Here is an 18,657-nt window from a genome sequence, read left to right on the forward strand (position 1 = left end):
CATGGGTTTTCCGGGCACGCATCATGGAATGAGAGGATAAAAACTAAAATGCCTAGACCAAGACCGTGACGAGAATTTTGCACAGGAGTGGGCTGGCTCGGGGCATAGGAACATCTCCAGTTTAGAGGGCCGGTCCCGACTAATAAGGAAAATGACGTGGCTACAAATTTTCACTAACGTAGTTTTGACACGCGCCCGGATGGCCGGTTAGTTACCGTTCGCTGGAGTGGTAGGGTCAATTTAGCCCCCTGAGATCTGAGAAGCTAAGAGAGCTAGAGACACCAAATTTGCAGGGTGTATTGGCCTGTACGTGAACTCATCTTTGTTAAGTTTTGAGGTTCCTAGGTCATGATTTTGGGTCAAATAAGGTTAACAAGGTCAAACTCCAGATTGTGTTTAAAGTTTCCCAGACCTTCTCATGCAAACACCGTGAACCTAGATACTTGTTCTAAGCAACGAGACCCTGGTGGTCATTTAAGTTCAGTGACCTTGTGTGACCCTTTAAAGGTCATGTTGCCCAAAATCATACAAGACTGCTTTGATTTTTGCATTTGAATAGGCGCCAAGGATTGCGCTAGGCAGAATATCCCCAAAAACAAAATGTTGATCTGGTTTAGTTTAGGTCAGTGACATTCTGATCTTTAAAGTCTGTGGAATATCATAATGCGGTTTCTGCCATTATAAAACTCAAAATGAACACTAGAATCTATCTCACACAGCAAGTTCTAGAATATCAAAACAAGTCGGGTTTGACCTTGGTCTGACCCTCATACCCAATTCTACGTCAACAAAATTTGTTCATTATTTGTTGTGTTGCCTGGGGAAACTATCACGGAGATGAATGACTTCGTCTAACACCTTGTTGTTGCATCAAATTAAAAGACTTCCTGCGAATTGTTTTCGCTCAATTCATGGCCTGACTTTGACCTGTCATATATAAGTGGCCTTACAAGATACATCTGAATGCTTTATATCGCATAATTCACTATTCCATTGTTTACAGCCATGAAAAACTTGGTGCAAAATAATTTCTGAAAAACCTGGGGGGGGGGGAAGGGCAGGGCTCCAACTGACTCTTCCCACCCGAGCACGTGTTAACACACACTCGGGTCGAGGGGGCAAATTGACCCTCCCCCGAAGATTTTTTGAGAATGGTTTCCGAAAGACGCGGCGCAGCCGCGCCAAATTTTGTATAGCTGTGGACAATTGAATAGTGAATCGTTTGGCATTAAACATCTAGAATTCCGTTGTAAGGTCGCTGACCTATGGCAGGTCAAAGTTAGGTCATGGTTTCATCGAAGGCAATTTCTAGGGAATTCTTCGATCTGATCCAACAACGAAGTATTAGACGAAGCCATACATCTCTGAGATGCTTTCCTAGGCGACACAACGGTTGAATGAGTAAATGAAATTGACCTAAGGTCAGGTACAAAGGTCACACCAAGGTCAAAACCAACCTGTTTTGTTACACTAGGGCTTGCTGTATGGGATAGTTTCTGGTGCTCATTTCGAGTTTATTGTTAGCAGGAGCCGCATCATTCATCTTCCATGGACTTCTTAGAGGTCAGAAAAGGTCATTGGCCTAAAATGAACCAGGTCAGCATTTTGTTTCAGGAACATACTGCCTAGCGTCTTTGTCGCGTAATCAAATGCAAAACTCAAAGTAATCTTGTATGGTTTTGGTCACCTTGACCTTCAAAAGGACAAACAAGATCACTGACCTTAAGTGAGCATGTGAACTTTTGCTTAGAAACGGTCGCCTAGATTCTGGGGGCACTTTGGAGACCAACCTGGAACTTTACCTTGTTTTACCTTTTTTGACCCGAAGGTCATGCCCTAGGAACCTGAAACTTTGCTCTGAGTGAATTCAAGGTCAACTCGCTCTGTAAGTTTGTTGTCTCTAGCTTTCTTTGTTCCCGAGATTTCAAGGGGGTCAATTTGGCCCCCGCCCCCCCCCCCCCCCTCCACCCGAGCAAAGGGTGTCTAGGTGGCCACCCGGGCGCGCGTTTTTTATTTGATTTGATTTGAAATTTTGACACATGTAAGTTCACGTATAGGTTAACACATTCCGTGAAATTAGTGCCTCCCGCCTGCTCAGCTTTCGAGAACTCAGTGATGGAAGAGGGGGGGGGGGGGCAAAATTGACCTCGACCCGAGCGTAGGGTATTCAATCGACCACCCGGACGCATAATAAAATACAACGTGGCCGGGTGTGGGTTTTTACCCAAATTTTCGGAATTCAAGAGACTGTTATGTCTTCCTACATTATGTGATGCCCGCGAACAAATGTAAAATTGAGCAAGTTTCATCACTGCTATTAAAATCCTCGCCAAAGGTGTCACTTTTTGCAGCCGGTTGACGGGCTCAGCCGAAAATGTTGACTTAGCTTACCACCAAAGTCTAATTTCTCCCCAGATTTCGGCCATTTGAATATGCGTCCTCAATGTCAAGACTGCTTTTTTGTGAAAAACTTAAAATGTGGTGTTATTCACGGAAGGAAATAGCTAAATCTTAGTGAGAAATCACTGATCACTACCGAAGTTTCCGATCATGTTGTATCACCACTACAGCCACGAATATACGACAAATACGCCTGCCACTATTGGGGAAAACATGCGTTAACTTTTGTTTGGGCCGCCCTGTACTTAAAAAACTGCCGGATATTCGGATATTGTAGTCCGGCAGTGTGTGTGTGTGTGCGTGTGTGTGTGTGTGTGTGTGTGTGTGTGTGTGTGTGTGTGTGTGTGTGTGTGTGTGTGTGTGTGTGTGTGTGTGTGTGTGTGTGTGTGTGTGTGTGTGTGTGTGTGTGTGTGTGTGTGTGGTGTGTGTGTGTGTGTGTGTGTGTGGTGTGTGTGTGTGTGTGTGTGTGTGTGTGTGTGTGTGTGTGTGTGTGTGTGTGTGTGTGTGTGTGTGTGTGTGTGTGTGTGTGTGTGTGTGTGTGAGGACCGTATTTGGACCGATTTCCCAGAACCGTATCCATCATTTAAATATCATATTGTGCCAGTTGGTGCAAGCATTGGATAACAAAACTTGCGAAACATTTGCAGGGTTGTCCTATAGGATGTCATTTAGTATAGAACCAACATTATATTATAGTGATGTGTCCGGGCACCAACTACCCATTATACCAAAAGTTAAGACAGTTGTTCTGTATCCGTTTGGCCCAACATTCCCTTGTTGCTTATTTGCATTGGGAGGGGGGGGGGGGCTCAGAGAACACTGGAGGGATCAGTTAGGTGGGGGGCGTTAACCCCCACCCCGCGTAAGTATATAAAGTGACGCCGCTGAGATTGGCCTCAAGTTCCGTGTAGGCCTGTGAATCACTGAACTTTTACGACGCACTGAGCTGCTGTGGCTAGGTGGCGTCGTTCACCTCTCACCCTGGCAGGAAGGGCGGAGTGAGTTGATCTTGCGCTTGGCATCTGAACCGGCCAAGATCTGCATGTGGTAGCAGCGTAAGTGACCCCTTCACTGGCACGCGATCCGTTGTGCATGTTTTGCTGTGACCGGTGTCTGTGTCTCATCACCGCGCTCTGAACACGTGATTCTGACACAGCGTGGAATTGTGCTCAAAGTGCACTGTATTCCTGCCGTGGTTGTTACTTCCAGTGATACAGCCGACGGTGATCCTGAGGCCTCACATGCTCCTGTGGCCGCTGGCTCTCCCTGTGAGGTCATCGCGGTTCCTACCACGCCTCTCCAGACTACCATCGCGGTTCCTCCCACACCTCTCCAGACTACCATCGCGGTTCCTCCGCGGTCTCCAGACTACCATCGCCCATCGCCACTGCTACAGCTACCAGTACGTCAGTCCGGTGTAACGACGCTCACTGCTTTTGCGTTGGACCCTACGTTACCAGCCTATGATGGGAGCTTTTGTCGACGGGGTTTCCAAGGTGCCCTCTCGCCTCACTGTTCCACGCTCAGGGCAGGGCGGCCGCTGCGCACCAGCAGACAATATGGTTCGGAAGCTGAATGTACTGCGCTCGGCATGTGTGTATGCGGCCCGGGGCTTCCTGCTCGAAACGCTCTGACAGATAACGAGTCCATTATCTGGGGCGATCAGCTAGCCTTCAGCTCTCACACAGCGGGCGTAAGATGTGGATGTCTTCTTGTGACGAGTTTCAGGATGGCTACTGTTAGCTAAATATTCAATGACAGTCTCTAATGCATTCATTTTCATTACGATGCACCAATTAACATTAACAGTTCCTAACGGGCGGTCAATCGCCCTGCTGAGGATGGCCATGCTTCGCTTGAAATAGGAAATGATCTACTCTCAGTGCGTCTCCATGAAGTCGGGAGCTTGTATCTCCCATGTGTGATTGGACCGAACTTTCTAGGACAAGTTCCTGGCGTTGTCACTTTAAGAACAGGCCCCTAGCTTCTGCTCCAGAAAACTCGTTTTGGATCTTTTCCAGTCAACCCTAAACACACCTGGGTTAGAAGCTACGCTCCCACGCGTCGGTCGTGGTAAATCCCAGATGCCGCGAGCGTATCTCTTCGGCACAGCGCCGCCCCTCGCCGAACACCGGTCCGTGATCTGGAAATCGATCACAGTGCAGGGCCACTTAATTCTGCCTCGGAGATCCAGTCACTGGCTGCCCGCAGGTTCCGAGAAATCAGTTTACACTGACGGCGCAGAACTGCCTACCTCTGAACGACACAGAGGTGTGTATCTAGCTCTGAACCACGCAGAGTTTTCTAGCTCTGAGCAGCGCAGAGTTATCTGCCTCTGAGCAGCGCAGAATTATCTACCTCTGAACGGCGCAGAGTTATCTAACTCTGAACGGCGCAGATCTATCTACCAGTTTCAAGAGGTCAAACTTGGTCGCCAATAACAAGGTTTGGCTTGGCTCGACCTTGGTGGCCCGATCTTACAAAAGCAGCTGGAACAATGGTAATGTTCTTCAAAGAACAATTAAGAAAAGTCGATGGCAAGCATATGAATTGCATTTCCTGCAAAAATGAGCGTTCTTTATCACTTTGTCAAAAACCAGAAGACCTAAAAGTATAAATTTCGACAAGTGTGAAATAGATTCCAACGCAGCATGTGAGCATTTCAGCATCATGGTCAAAACGGTTCAGAAGATATTACGGAAATCCTCGTGATGGGATGCTTCTGAGACATCCCCGTGAGGTGAAGGGTGCTTCTGAGGCACCCTGCGTAGCGCAGGGATGCTTCAGAGGCACTAGCATAGGGTAAAGGGTGCTTCTGTGGCTTCTGAGGCACCCTGTGTAGGGCGAGGGGTGCTTGAGGCGTGCTGCGTGGGGTGAAGGGGTGGTTCTCAGGCACCCCTCGGAAGGTGAGGGTTAATCTGCTCCTGTAGTTTCAGCAGTCAATAACGGCGTAACCAGCTCCGCTACCTGCCCGGCCGAGACCACCGTCTGACCTCAGTTCTGACGACAGCGGAAACCCAGCATCAGAAGGAACCTCCGTCTATCAATGTACAGCTGCGTGATCTCAGTGAGTAAATGTCTGCTTCCAATGCTCCGCTGGACGAAGACGAGATATGCCCTCAGGGCTGGATTACCGGACCGAGTGGGTCTGTTTGGAGGCGAACTACGCCCGTGAACTCAACGTCCCGGGCGCTGGTCGGCACCGTGCTAATCCCGCGGCGGGGCGATCACTTCCTGGCTGCCGTCATCCCCTGGGAAGGAGCCGCCCTGGAAGACGCTGCCTGGGCCACGCTTGGATCGTATAACCCCTGCCTATATCAGCATACGCGCTACCTAACTGTGTCGTTGAGGTGGAAGCGCTCTTTTCTTCTGTCTAATTTCTTTTGGAAGTGATGTCTTGGTCAAGTATGTGTAACAGCTGCACCGCTTGTCTTCCTCAATTGCAGGGCCAGATTGGGACACAGCGTGTATTACATAGGCTGACGATGATACCCGCTCTTCCCAAAGAGCTGGTGCGCGCAGCGGGACAAACCGCGGCACGACAGCGGACCCAAGCGCGTTACACTCTCGCCAACGGTGATGTCTCCGTCCTTCTCCGCCTCCACACACGCAGCACCCACCCCAGGAACATCCAAACTGGGGGATGGTGGAGAGTAAGCATCCTCATAGCGCATACGTGCGCACGCCGAGAGGGGGAACACCAACCCCGTCGTAGCGCGTCACATATTTGACCCAGCTGATGACGGAAGCGCGGCGGTTCTACTTCGCAGGAGTAAGCCTGGGCGGCACGCTGAGACCCAGTTATGTATCAGCTAGTGGCACACTGGGGCTGGAGTCTTGAACATCGGCCGAGGAAAGACTCAGACATGAACCAGCTGTGTACACCGGATGAGATTGCTTCAATCCCGCTTTTGATCACCTGTGCCCGTTAGTACCCTGTGTGACATTCTTAGATGTCTTTTGGTTCCATGAATGCACAGAGTTTTCTTGCCAGTCAAAACCCGAAACGACATGAGAGATGGAAAAGTCAGGGCAAGTGTACCAGACCCCGATCCGCGTGGAACAGGATGTTGGTAGATGGCCTTTAAGCATGACAAAGCTCAACATACGAAACCATGCGTCGGTCAGAGGCATGACGGGCACCCGAACGATGCGAATTGAGTGCAGGCGTCACACATGAAGCTGTACAAATGACGACACTTCGTCTCAGGGTGTCTTTCTGGCTTGCTTGCATACAGGAACCTAATAGCCTACAACGAAACAAAACTACATACATTGATGCCTAAGATGTCTAGAATGGAACATACACCTTGCACAGATCAAAACATAGCTGACATTTTGGTGCCCCAACTATCGACAACAAAACATGCACCGACACACAACCGTATGCGTTGTAATGTAACACTTGCTAGAGCGTACTATATGACAACATGATCTGGGCATTATTTGGTCACATCGAGTGGTGACGATGATAACATTGACTGTCAGAGCTGTCAGTGAACGTTCAACCACAACGACACATTTAAACAGTTCCGAATGATGAGTCACATTTCCTTGGCCCACTCCTGCCAATGCTTAAGACAAAACCTGTCTTTTCAAAATGGTTACGTGAAGCATACTAGGAATGCATGTTATAACAACATTCGAACATCACACGCATTTTGAAAATGTAACATCTATGCCTGGGTGTTTAGCGTGATTTGGTTGTTTGATTGATTTCCCTTTCGGCCAGTCAGTCATTTGAGGGCCACGAAGTGGAGAAGGGTGGATAACGTTGGGTCGAAGTGCACCTGGGGACCCGCCCGTCGGCACTCGACTGGTGCAGGGACCCGTCCGTCGGCACTCGACTGGTGCAGGGACCCGTCCGTCCGTCGACACTCCACTCGCACAGGGACCAGTACGTCGACACTCCGCTCGCGCAGGGACCCGTCTGCGTTGCAAACTTCCCCCTTCCCTTTACGTCTCTCCAGGGAACCCCACGTATATGCGCTCGGTGCTCGGACGGAGGCCCGTCAGAAGACACTTCGGCCCGCTCATGGCTGGTGCGTTCAATGCCGGCGCAGCACGGCTCAAGCGCGGTGTGACGCCAGTCAGTTTGAAGACAGCTCATGCTGATTATTGTACTAATTTGTTTTTCTACTACATTTAAACATAAGCCAAACGAATTCCAAACATGCTCAGACCGAAGACCGGCATATAACACCCAGAGGAAATCGCATGATCTCATCCGCAACCGCCTCCTCACTGCCATCTATCGACCACAACTAGCACTTTGAGTCAGTAACGGTGGCGTGGGAGGTCAGCAGCGCCTCGTTGGGGAGCGCTGTCCTGTGGGAGCTGGTGGGTGCTTCTGAGAACGCTTTGTTGACGGGCATCACGTGCAGGCTGGTCCGCTGAGTGAAGCCCACACTCTCCGAGCCGGTCACGTTCACTGCAAACAGGGCCAGCCGTGAGAACGGGCGGCGCGTGGGCTCCGCCACGCGGAGAGGGCACGGTCGCCGTGACTGGGTGGGTGGGACGGCCATCATATGGGGTGGTAGGCGCAAGAGCGGGTGGGGCAAGCGGGCATGCGCCGTCTACACTTCACGAAACTTAACTATCTCTGTGACCATGCTGACCGAGAAGAAGACTCCCCTTCCCGGCCCCTGTGCTGAGTCACGTTAGCATACTCTTTTGACTGAACAAACTGACCGAAACGTATGCTTGGAGCAAGAACGTGCTACAGCCACAGGTCTGGGGGAGAGACCATGCGGCGCCCGCTACCGACTCCATGATCTACTGACCGCGATATATTGCACATGGCCGCTTGTTGCTTATGAAATTTTCGCCATTTTCCCGGTAGCTTTAATAACACGATTGCCCAAGAACGAAAGCGTCCATATTTTCCGGTCCCGAAACGACGAGCGCCCAGGCAGCGATAATGGAAACTGCGCTACGTTCGTGGAAAGACTGCGCTTCTTACCAGGGTCGCGGCAAGCGGAGCTTGCTACGGCACGGCTTCCACGTTCAGCCCATTAGGGAACCGGCACCACCCACACATCCCATCACGCGCACCTTAGCAAAACGCGCTGGCGAGCACTCTGTAGCGGGAGGGCGTCACGGCACCTCCACTGCACTGGGTCGTGTGCCCAGGTTGTGTCAACGCAACGCTGATGACCTCATAGATCTCGCATAGATGACTCAGAGTTGAATCATTGATACAACGATAAATGTGTACCCCCCCCCCCCCCCCCGTCCTCCTCCAGGTGGTTATTAACACTTGTTTTCCGGCTAGCTAATAGGGGTGTATTTCGATTTTGAGCAACCATCTTTCAAAAGACACTCACAGACATCACGTTAAAGACTACAGGTGACAGTGGTCCGAACCAACTGTGAGGCGGGGGGGGGGGCTCACACCTGCGCGCTGCCCCCGCCCGCTGATGACGTACCGGACTCACGGCGATGCTGGACGCAGATGCTGTACCTCGCTGTCGCTGTCTTCATCCGGCTGTAGAACTTGGTGGTGGTGAAGGTGTAAAGGAACGGGTTGACCGCTGAGTTAATCGGCAGCACAAACACCGCGATCCAAGCGTGCAGCTCCACTGAAAGGACGGCAAAACGTCGCAGACCGCCATCCTCTTTCCACACGCCACAACAGCCTGCACTGAACAGTCGAACGCATTGGGAAAAATGGCGAGCGCGATCCTTGAACTCTCATCAGGAGAACAGCTCACCGCTCCGTGTCCGGGGCTGACCTGTGTACGTTTGTTAAGGAGCGGTTGGCCAAGTTTCTTCAATTGTCTTTTTTCTGGGCTATTATCCCCGTATGTATTTGCGCGGCATGGAAGGATATTTCACCTCAAATTTAATTACTTCTGTATCCATCTGCTTGAGGACTTGTAACTCGGATCCTAGCTCTGTGCAGCTTACAAATCGTTTGCGCCAGAGCACGAAGCGGAGTGGACCAATCCGGCGGCTACTAACATCAGATTCAGTCCAGCGGATCGGATGTGTTCCGGATGGTCAACTTTGCTCAGAATACGGATTTAGCGGATTCGCGATGGCGTTGTCATGAATTTTCGGTTCCTAGTTAACTTCCAATGACGTTTCAAAACACGACAACATTTGAGCTGAAATTATCTTTTTGCATTGACATCATGTTAACGTAGAAAGAAAAATCCTCTTGGCAACAATCGAGGCCGCGCTGGCAATTTTTCAGAGGTGGAAACGTTCAGGGGGCTGCTAATTACGACCTTCAGAGTTAAACTCCAAAAGTCTTAGAACATTTGACTGGGTGGAGTACTCGTGGCGAGTTATGCAGTAATAGCACATGGGGAGAGAAAATCAGATTGCTGTAAGATGGAAGCCTAAGCAGAGGTAAAGTGATTTGAAAGAACAGGACTATATAGGTGAATTGACATCCACTAACACCATTCAAAACACACACACACACGCCCGCGCGTTCGCCAGCACGCACGCATGAGAGAAGACTTGCTCCTAACGTACTTCAATATATATATATATATATATATATATATATATATATATATATATATATATATATATATACTTATATATATATAAGTATATAAGTATAAGTAATATATAAGTAACAACAATATATATATACGCATATTTACACCAACACGTATCTATATTTATTTATATATACCATTTGTATTCTTCTTACTTACACTTGCATTGGATGGCTTTAGTGAGAAAGTTTCGAATACAAGCAGCCATACCTAATAATATAACACTATAACAGTATATATACATATATATATATATATATATATATATATATATATGCAATAAGCATGCATACATACATCGTACACGAAAGTTTTCCTGGCGTTACCTGGCTTTACTGACCTTTGGCTTATTTTGAGTTAATACATCCCGTTGGGTCAGCCTTAGAGCAATTTCTCCCCTTCGGATTGAATCCGGATCAGGATCAGGGTTGGATCAGGATCCTCTCTGACCCAATGCGAATTTGATTGGATTCAAGTGTATTTATTAGACAACGTTCAGTTCGTATTCACCTCGTATGTACGCACGGTCGCACGTGGGCCCCGAACTGTAACGCTATGGACGATAATATACGCAAGAAAGATCATGATCCCCTGGTTTTCCAGACGATCAGCTCCAAATTCGTATGCTGAAACTTGCCAACCTTTAATTTTCTGGAGGCACCTGTTCCACGAATTATTCAGCAAACATTGGTCAAATTTTCCATTTTCCATAGCCGTCGTCTGAAGCTGTGCTAACGGCCACTCATGACCACTCGGGACCCTGATCACTGTCGGTCGGCGACCATCAGTACAAGACCTCTGAACAAACAACAGAACAACGACGCAATCTGCTGCTACTGTCCCATAATTTCTGCCGCCGATTGCAGCAAATTCCGCACCCGCCTTGCCACTGACCCTCCTTCAGCGAATCAGATCGGCCGCAACTTGCAATCTGCACAGCAATATGTACCGAACGCGTCATCTCCCCGGCGGACCGTTGTGCATCAGCCGAACCAGGACGGAGGCACACGCCTAATCCTCGGGGAAATCAAAGCCACAGACGTTCAAACTCTATCCGAACTCGGGCACAATGATCGCCACGAGACTGCGCAACCGTATGTGCTCTGAAATCGCATCGCCTAAATTGTATCACATCGCGCGCAATGCGCGTGGCTTTTGGCTCGTTGTTGCACTGCATGATCCGCACTGCGTATGTGTTTTTTTTTACCTTAACAAGCGCTCGGGTGGGGGTCGAATTGACCCCTTCGAAGGGTTTTTCAGAATGGTTTCCGAACGGCGCGGCGCAGCCGCGCCACCTTTTGCATAGCTATAGACAACTGAATAGCAGATCGTTTGGCATAAAAAATTGAGATGTGCCTTGTAAGGTCGCTGACCTATGACAGGTCAAAGTCAGGCCATGGTTCCAGCGAAGGCAATTTCTAGGGAATCGTTAAATCTGATCCAACAACGGAGTGTCAGACGAAGGCATATATCCCTGAGGTGCTTTCTTAGGCAACACAAATATTGAATGAGCAGAACCTGTTGATCTAAGGTCAGGTATGAACGCCAAACCAAGGTCGAAACCAACCTGTTTTATTACTCTACGGCTTGCTGTATGAGATACTTTCTGGTGCTCATCTCAAATTTGTTGATCGCAGGAACCGTGTTATACATATTTCATAGACTTCTTAGAGGTCAGAACAGGTCATTGACCTAAAATGACGCAGGTGAGCACTTTGTTTTAGGAACACACTGCCTAGCGTAACCTCCGTCGCTTAGTGAAATGCAAAACTCAAAGTAATCTTATATGGTTTTGGTCTCCTTGACCTTCAAAATGTCAAACATGGTCACTGACCTTTAAAGAGCATGTGACCTTTTGCTTAGAAACGGTTACCTAGGTTCTGGGGGCACTCTGGAAACCATCCTGGAACTTGACATTGTTTTACCTTTTTTGACCCGAAGGTCATGTCCTAAGAACCTGACACTTTGACATAAGTGAGTTGATGTACAGGTCAGGACACCCTGTAAATTTGGTGCCTCTAGCTTTCTTAGTTTCCGAGATCTCAGAGGGGGGGGGGTAAATTGACCCCCACCTGAGCGAAGGTTATCTAGCCGGCCACCCGGGCGCTTGTTAACTTGTGGTCACTGCTGTCCGATCGTCTGCATCACAGGCATCTGCATGCTGGCGGCTGTCAGGCAGTTTTTGATTGCTTGAGGCTTGCCGCAGGTTACTATGGAGCTAAGAGAATAGAGGCGTGCAAAAACAAGCACAGCTGACGACGAGTCTGGTAAACCGTTAATCGGTTGGTTAATGGCCTACCAGTGTTAATCCTTTTTGTTAATGGATCAATACTCTCATTGATGTAAAAAACAATCATGGTCCGATTAACTTTTGTGAACTTTCTGCCCGAAAGCTTGCAGACCGTGGGCCTTTTTAAACAAAAAATTGATCGAGTTTGTGGAGTCAACTTTCGCAAAAGCGGCGGGTGGGGCGTTTTAGAATATGCACGATCCGAGAGTTTAGGGTTAGAGGTTTTGGGTAAATGATGGTGGATGCTGACAAAGTTAATTTTGCACGTTTGGGAGCGGGCTGGGACTCTCTCCCCTGAAACCACCTGGCCGATGTCCTGGATACGTCACCTGAGCCAATTTGATCTCAATGAAATAAGTTCATGATAATTGACGAAAAGAGGGCTCAAGTTTAGTTGAAACTTTGGGCGTATAAATGTTTATCAGCTTCAAGTACTGTCATCAAAGTTTGATGTGGCTGATTCTCACTCCGTGTTGTGCCAGACGAACGCAGTCTTTTCTAAAGATATCCATTCTCTTTTTGCTTTATTGTATGTTCAGGGGTGGTAAAAGTGCACTTTTTGTCGCCGACCAAATTTTTGGAGGAAAAATTCTTGCCAGTAGCGTAATGCAATATTATATGGAGAAATGGTAATTAAGTCCATGCCCACCAGCGTCGTCAGTAATCAGCCGATCACCGAAGGTCTCTTTCATCACCACAATTTTCAGTATCATGCACAGGACCGAAACGTTCAATCATGCACTGCTCAACAGATGCCAGGATAAGTCTTGCTGCTAGAAAAGCGGACGTCCCTGTCCTAGACTAATGAGATAGCCCAATCACAATAGGAGTTTTCCTCCACCCCCGGGACTTGCCGGGGCCTCACGTTTAAACTCGATCCACGGCTGGATCTGCTTTCCTCGACCGCAAAAACGAAACAACGAAGGACCTCGATAGCCAGGGCGGCAGGAAACATGGCAGATTTCGAACCAGTGGCAAGCTACACTGGGAATGACTTCGAAGATGGGGACCTCCACGAGGCCATGTCCGCTTCTGAAAATCACGTGTGCGCTTCGGGCCCCATCGTGCTGGTCGCTTGTGACTGCTTCAGTAAGCCAACAGCCTTCCCAGTGTCTTGAAAAGGCAGTTTGGATAATCACAGGTAAATTTCTACCTTGACCGTATCATCCCAACGACTTACCCTGAACTGCTAATGCCTCTCGTTATTGAGGACAGGATGATGAATCGCGGCACCGCTAATTAGGTAAGCAAGGTAAAAAATCCATCTCTAGGCAAGTATTCATGACAGTACAATGTGAATGACACTTGCAAAATTGCTGTGCGTTGAAAGCCACCGCCCATCTCATATCAACCGCATCGCAACGATTTTAACATGCCCTTGCGGCCAGATGAATACCTATATCTATATTTTTCAGTATTTCGTACTGAGTATAATACTTATATAATCATCATAATAATAATGATAATACGTAAATATGCTACTAATAATACTACTAATAATCCTGTCTAGGTCGGGACACTGAGGGCCGGCTGTTAAAAACAGCGAACCGGCCGACCGGCCGGGCCGTAGGAAGTACACTGATGTGTCGCCGACCTGTCACCGAGTCGGCCGACCATTCAACACTCGTACGATATTTTTGTCGCCGACCTGTCACCGAGTCGGCCGACCATCCAACACTCATACGGTATTTTTGTCGCCGGGCTGGAATGAAACCTAGAAGAGATCCAATGGCGCCGTGAAGTACGGTAAAAAGTCTACGGAAACGTTTGCTGGTGTTGTGTGACGAAATGTATTAACATGGAGGCATAACACCTATGTATGGAGACCTCATGTTGTGTTTTCCCTAGTGTGCTGCATTAGTTCGTCTTGACCGTCATCAAAATTTGCTGTCCAAAAACATTTTTGGCACATAGCTTCGAGTGAACACATACACTTTTGCCGCCGACCTAATCCTCCAAGAAAGCAGGTTTTGCAACCCCCGTGTATGTTCTCAAACTTCTCTTTTCTCACCATGGCTGGTAGCACAGGTGCTTGGCTTTGGAGCACGGGGATGCGTTTAAGTGACCTTGGTCAGCTCCGTACCCCGGGACTGCTCAGTTTATCTTCCAAACCGGTGGCGCATTCTGGTCCTAACTAAGTATCTTAAAACCCTCAACTGTTGCAATCTTTACCTTTAACTGGCGATGCAAACAAACATGATTTTCTAGTAGGAGAAAAGCATTCGAACTATTATGACAGTTTAAAAGACAGACGAATTTATCATGATAGCACTTCTAGACATGACCAACGCAAAAAGTTAAAAAGCATTGCAGAGGCGGAAACCCATATTATAAATGTCGGTCATGCTATGGCGTTATGCCATAGCAGTGCGGGCACCCTGAGCGAGACGAGCAGGGCAGTTGCCAGCTGCCAGTGGGGCCAGCTGTACAGCTGCCTACACGGAGCCCAGGACACCATACTGGCGACTGCATGCGTCTGATCGGATACTGGCGGCTCGTGGTATGTATCCAAGGTTTTGGGTGCGTATTTTACCACGCATCTATTTCGCTAGTTGAATTTAATCTATGCTACGCCTGTTCATAGCTCAATTTTTAGTGTATTATTGTCACCACAGACGGCACGGGAACTGCATGTGGAATATAGACGTTGTCCGGAATATCCTCCAGACATTCAGTTCAGCGTGGAGGATGCTTGAGTCACCACGATAGGAAAGCTGTCCAAGAAGTGATGGAATAAGTGAGCGTAATGTGGAGTTTATGCTTCGGTTTCGCAGGATTGAACAGCTTCAAACGGATTCGGATCTGGCGAATTCACGAGTCCTGAAAACTGGGGTCCGAATCCTGAAGATAAGGCCTCGACCAAGTATGCAGGTTGTGCTATTCACTGTACGCAAAAACGAGACTACAAACCGCCAAAGACCCGGAAAACATAGGTTTATGGGGAAGGGGATGCTCGAGTCTACAGGGATTTCAAATAATTTAACATTAAGTTATCTCAGAAACTAAGAGGGCTTAAGACACCAAAGTTACAAGGTGCCTTGGCCTGTACGTGAACTCACTTTGGTCAAAGTTCGAGGTTCCTAGATCATGACTGTTGCGGCAAATAACGTCACACAATGTCAACTCCAAGTTGGTCTTTAAAGTGTCCCCAGAACCTAGTTCCCCGTTCTAAGCAAAAGGCCACATGCTCATTTAAGTTGAATGACCTTGTTTACTTTTTGAAGGTCATGCTGAACAGAATTATGTAAGATTGCTTTGAGTGCTGCATTTGAATAAGCGACAAAAATAACGGTAGGCGGTACGTTCCTAAAAACAAAATCTTGACCTGGATCATTTGTCAGTGATCTATCATTATATTTCAGAAGTCCACGGAAGATGTGTAATACGGTTCCTGTTGTTAATCAACTAGAAATGACCACCAGAAACTACCCCATACAGCAAGCCCTGTAGTGATAAAACAGGTTGGCTTTGACCTTGGTCTGGCCTTCATACCGGGCCCTTGGTCAAAAGAGCCTGGTCATTCAATTGTTGTGTTGCCTAATTAAGTGTGTCAGAGACGTATGGCTTCGTCTAACAACCCGTTGTTCCACCAGATTGTGAATGATTCCCAATAAATTGACTTCGGTGAATCCATAGCCTGACTTTGACCTGCCGTAGGTCAGCGACATTACAAGGTACATCTAATTGTTTTGTCACATGATCCACTTTTCAATTGTCCACAGATATACAAAATTTGGTGCGGCTACGCCGCGGTTCGAAAGTCATTCAAGAAACACCCGGGGGAGAGGAGGGGGGGGGGGGATAATTGACAGCCAAGGTTTTTCCAGAATGATTTCCGCACAGCGCGGAATAGACGCGTCAAACTTTGCATAGATGTAGATAATAACACAGCGGAGCTTTTGATGAAAACCTTTAGATTAACATTGTAAGTTCGCTGATCTTCAGCAGGTCAAAGTCAGGCCATGGCTGTCAGCGAAGGGCATTTCTTGGTGATGGGCATTTATTGCATTATCGTTTACAGTGATGCAACAGCAGAGTGTCAGACAAAGCCTGACTGAGATAGCCTCTTATATCTGAGATATCTGATATCTGATATCTGATTAATATCTGAGATAGCTTCTTAGGCAATACACCATTTAGATTTAGAATTACAAGCAATCTCATTGACCTTGGGTTAGGTATGAAGGTCACAATGAGGTCAAAACTAACCTACTTTTCCACGAGAGTTTGTTTTTGGGGCAGTTTTTGGTGCTCATTCCTAATTTATTTATGACAGGGACCGCAGCAGACGCGTTTCATGATTTTTTTCAAGCCAGAGCAGGTCATTAAACTAAAACGACCCATGTTAACATTTCGTTTATAGGCACATACCGCCTAGTGTAATCCCTAACGCTTATTCGAATGAAAAATAGAAATCTCGCAAGCATTTGTTTACCTTGACCTTATAAATGTCAAAATGGGTCATTGACCTCATTAACCAATTGATAAAAAAGGCGTCAAGCTTCACGGTGGTTGCATAAGAAGTTCTTAGAGCACCTGGATACCACGCTGGAGTTGATCTTGTTTGACCCTATTTGACTCCGAGGCCATAACATAGGAACCTAAAATTTTGACGCAATTCAGTTCATGTACAGATTCATCTATCCTGTGAATTTGGTGTCTCTAACTATCCTAGCCTTTGAGATGTAGGATAGTTAGAGGCACCAGGGAGGGTATTCAGCCGGCCACCTGAGCGCGCGTCAAATCCCACCATGGATGACTTGTACGCCGTCGGCTGGCGTCGTTGAACACAGACACCAACTCCTCCGCCACGAGCAGTCGCAGAAGGAGCCGGGATCACGCTATCAGAATCAGCTGTGTCAGGAAATCGGTGCCATCAGTTCGTTCAAGCGGCGCACATTTCATCTGTAATTGAACGATATTTCATCTGACCTGCTTTACCGCCTGTGTACCTGGCGCCAACGCCCAGCAGCTACGTAATGAATATGCTGCACATCTTGACGCAGTATCCTGCCAGTCGTTGGTTGTTCCACTGTGTCGCAGTGTCGGTATCATCGATAAGAGAAATGTCATTTGTGATTTCTGACCGATATCGATTTTTGATCAACCTCGTTTGACCCCAAGCTTCTTGCACCTATGGGTACCGGAACTAAGCATCTAATACATCATCCCACGAAGATTACAGTGGCCATTCCGCGGCGCTGCTGGGAGCCACTCGAGCGGGGTCAGCAGATGTCCCCCCCCCCCCCTTTCCCATCCTCTCCTACAGAACCTGGCATTGTCACTGCGTCAAAGGTTCTAGGGCCGTAATCAAATCTCGTGTTTAATCTCACCACATTGTTTCCTAATTTGGGTGCAATAACAAAGGATGGTATCTGCGTTTCCTAACCATGCTAATCAATTACTCGCACTCTAACCACGTTTTACTAATCTATCAATGCATACCTATCCGCGGGAACTAATTCGATGGCGGACATTAATCGCATCAACATTTAATACCTCAATGGGTTAAATTCACCGCAGTTCATATATTAGCCCATAGGTTCGACCATGCTGGATAGGACAATTTCATAAGGTCTAGTTTAAACTAGAGTGGAATTGAATTCGGATTGGTTCAGCTCTAAATTGTGCAATCTTCCTGGACTGGAACAGCACGAAGCACGAACGTAGAGCACAAAAATACACACGAGCACAATATACACAAAAAAACAGGCACTTAATATCCTCAAAACTAATCTCGCTGTGCCGAATCGAACCGGACGACTTCAGAAATGGACTCAATTTCAAATACGTGGATCAGATTACACCTCACTTTGGAAGCGCAGTCCACGACGAGCGCTTATTGGAACCGCCGCCACAGCGGCTCGCCTGGCCGCGGCACATGCCTGGTACGTGGACGCCAGCGAGAGCCACCGCCTTGACCACCATGATGGGAGTCCAGCAGAGGCAGTCGGTGGTGACGATGCAGAAGAAGCGGAGGGCCACCTCCACCTCACGCACCACCAGCGGCGTGTTGCGGCGCGTCTGCTGGATGTTGCAGAACATGGCCATGTAGGAGCACAGGATCAGCAGCAGCCTGTCGGCAGCGGCGGAGGTGACAAGTCGGCAGTGTGCCGGGAGGGCACTGCTAACGCCAGCCCGCTGGGAGGACCAAACTGTGTGCGTGTTCAGTCACAGTTACCACAGCAACAATCAATTTTCACTTGTTTAATTAAAAGAAACATAAAAGATAGCTGGCAGAGAGTTGAATTACAAGCTTAAACACAGAAATGTTTTATCAGCAACCACGGAAAAGAGCAGCTGCCTTGCATTTCTTTCCAATTTAATCTGAGCGCCGTCACCAGCGGGAGTAATCAGCATTATGATGATTAACCACAGCGGGAGAAGACTGCCGGGTGTTGGACACGACGGCCGCCGAGCAGTCGAGCTGGTACGCTGGAAAGATGTCCGTAT

General features: G+C 48.1%; 1 protein-coding gene across 1 annotated transcript in view; it reads right to left on the reverse strand.

Moving 5' to 3' along the window:
• Positions 1-5,861: 5,861 nt before the first annotated feature.
• Positions 5,862-18,657, reverse strand: part of LOC119093947 (relaxin receptor 2) — a gene marked incomplete in the record, with an annotated part of 147,717 nt that continues 134,921 nt past the window's right edge. Inside the window, 3 exon segments of the mRNA XM_037216969.1 lie at positions 5,862-7,831; positions 8,829-8,981; positions 18,090-18,280. Coding sequence (XP_037072864.1) covers positions 7,665-7,831; positions 8,829-8,981; positions 18,090-18,280 — 511 coding nt within the window.

The sequence above is a fragment of the Pollicipes pollicipes genome, unplaced genomic scaffold (assembly GCF_011947565.3).
Source record: "Pollicipes pollicipes isolate AB1234 unplaced genomic scaffold, Ppol_2.1 Scaffold_4002;HRSCAF=4701_pilon_pilon_pilon, whole genome shotgun sequence".
Lineage (NCBI taxonomy): Eukaryota > Metazoa > Arthropoda > Thecostraca > Pollicipedomorpha > Pollicipedidae > Pollicipes > Pollicipes pollicipes.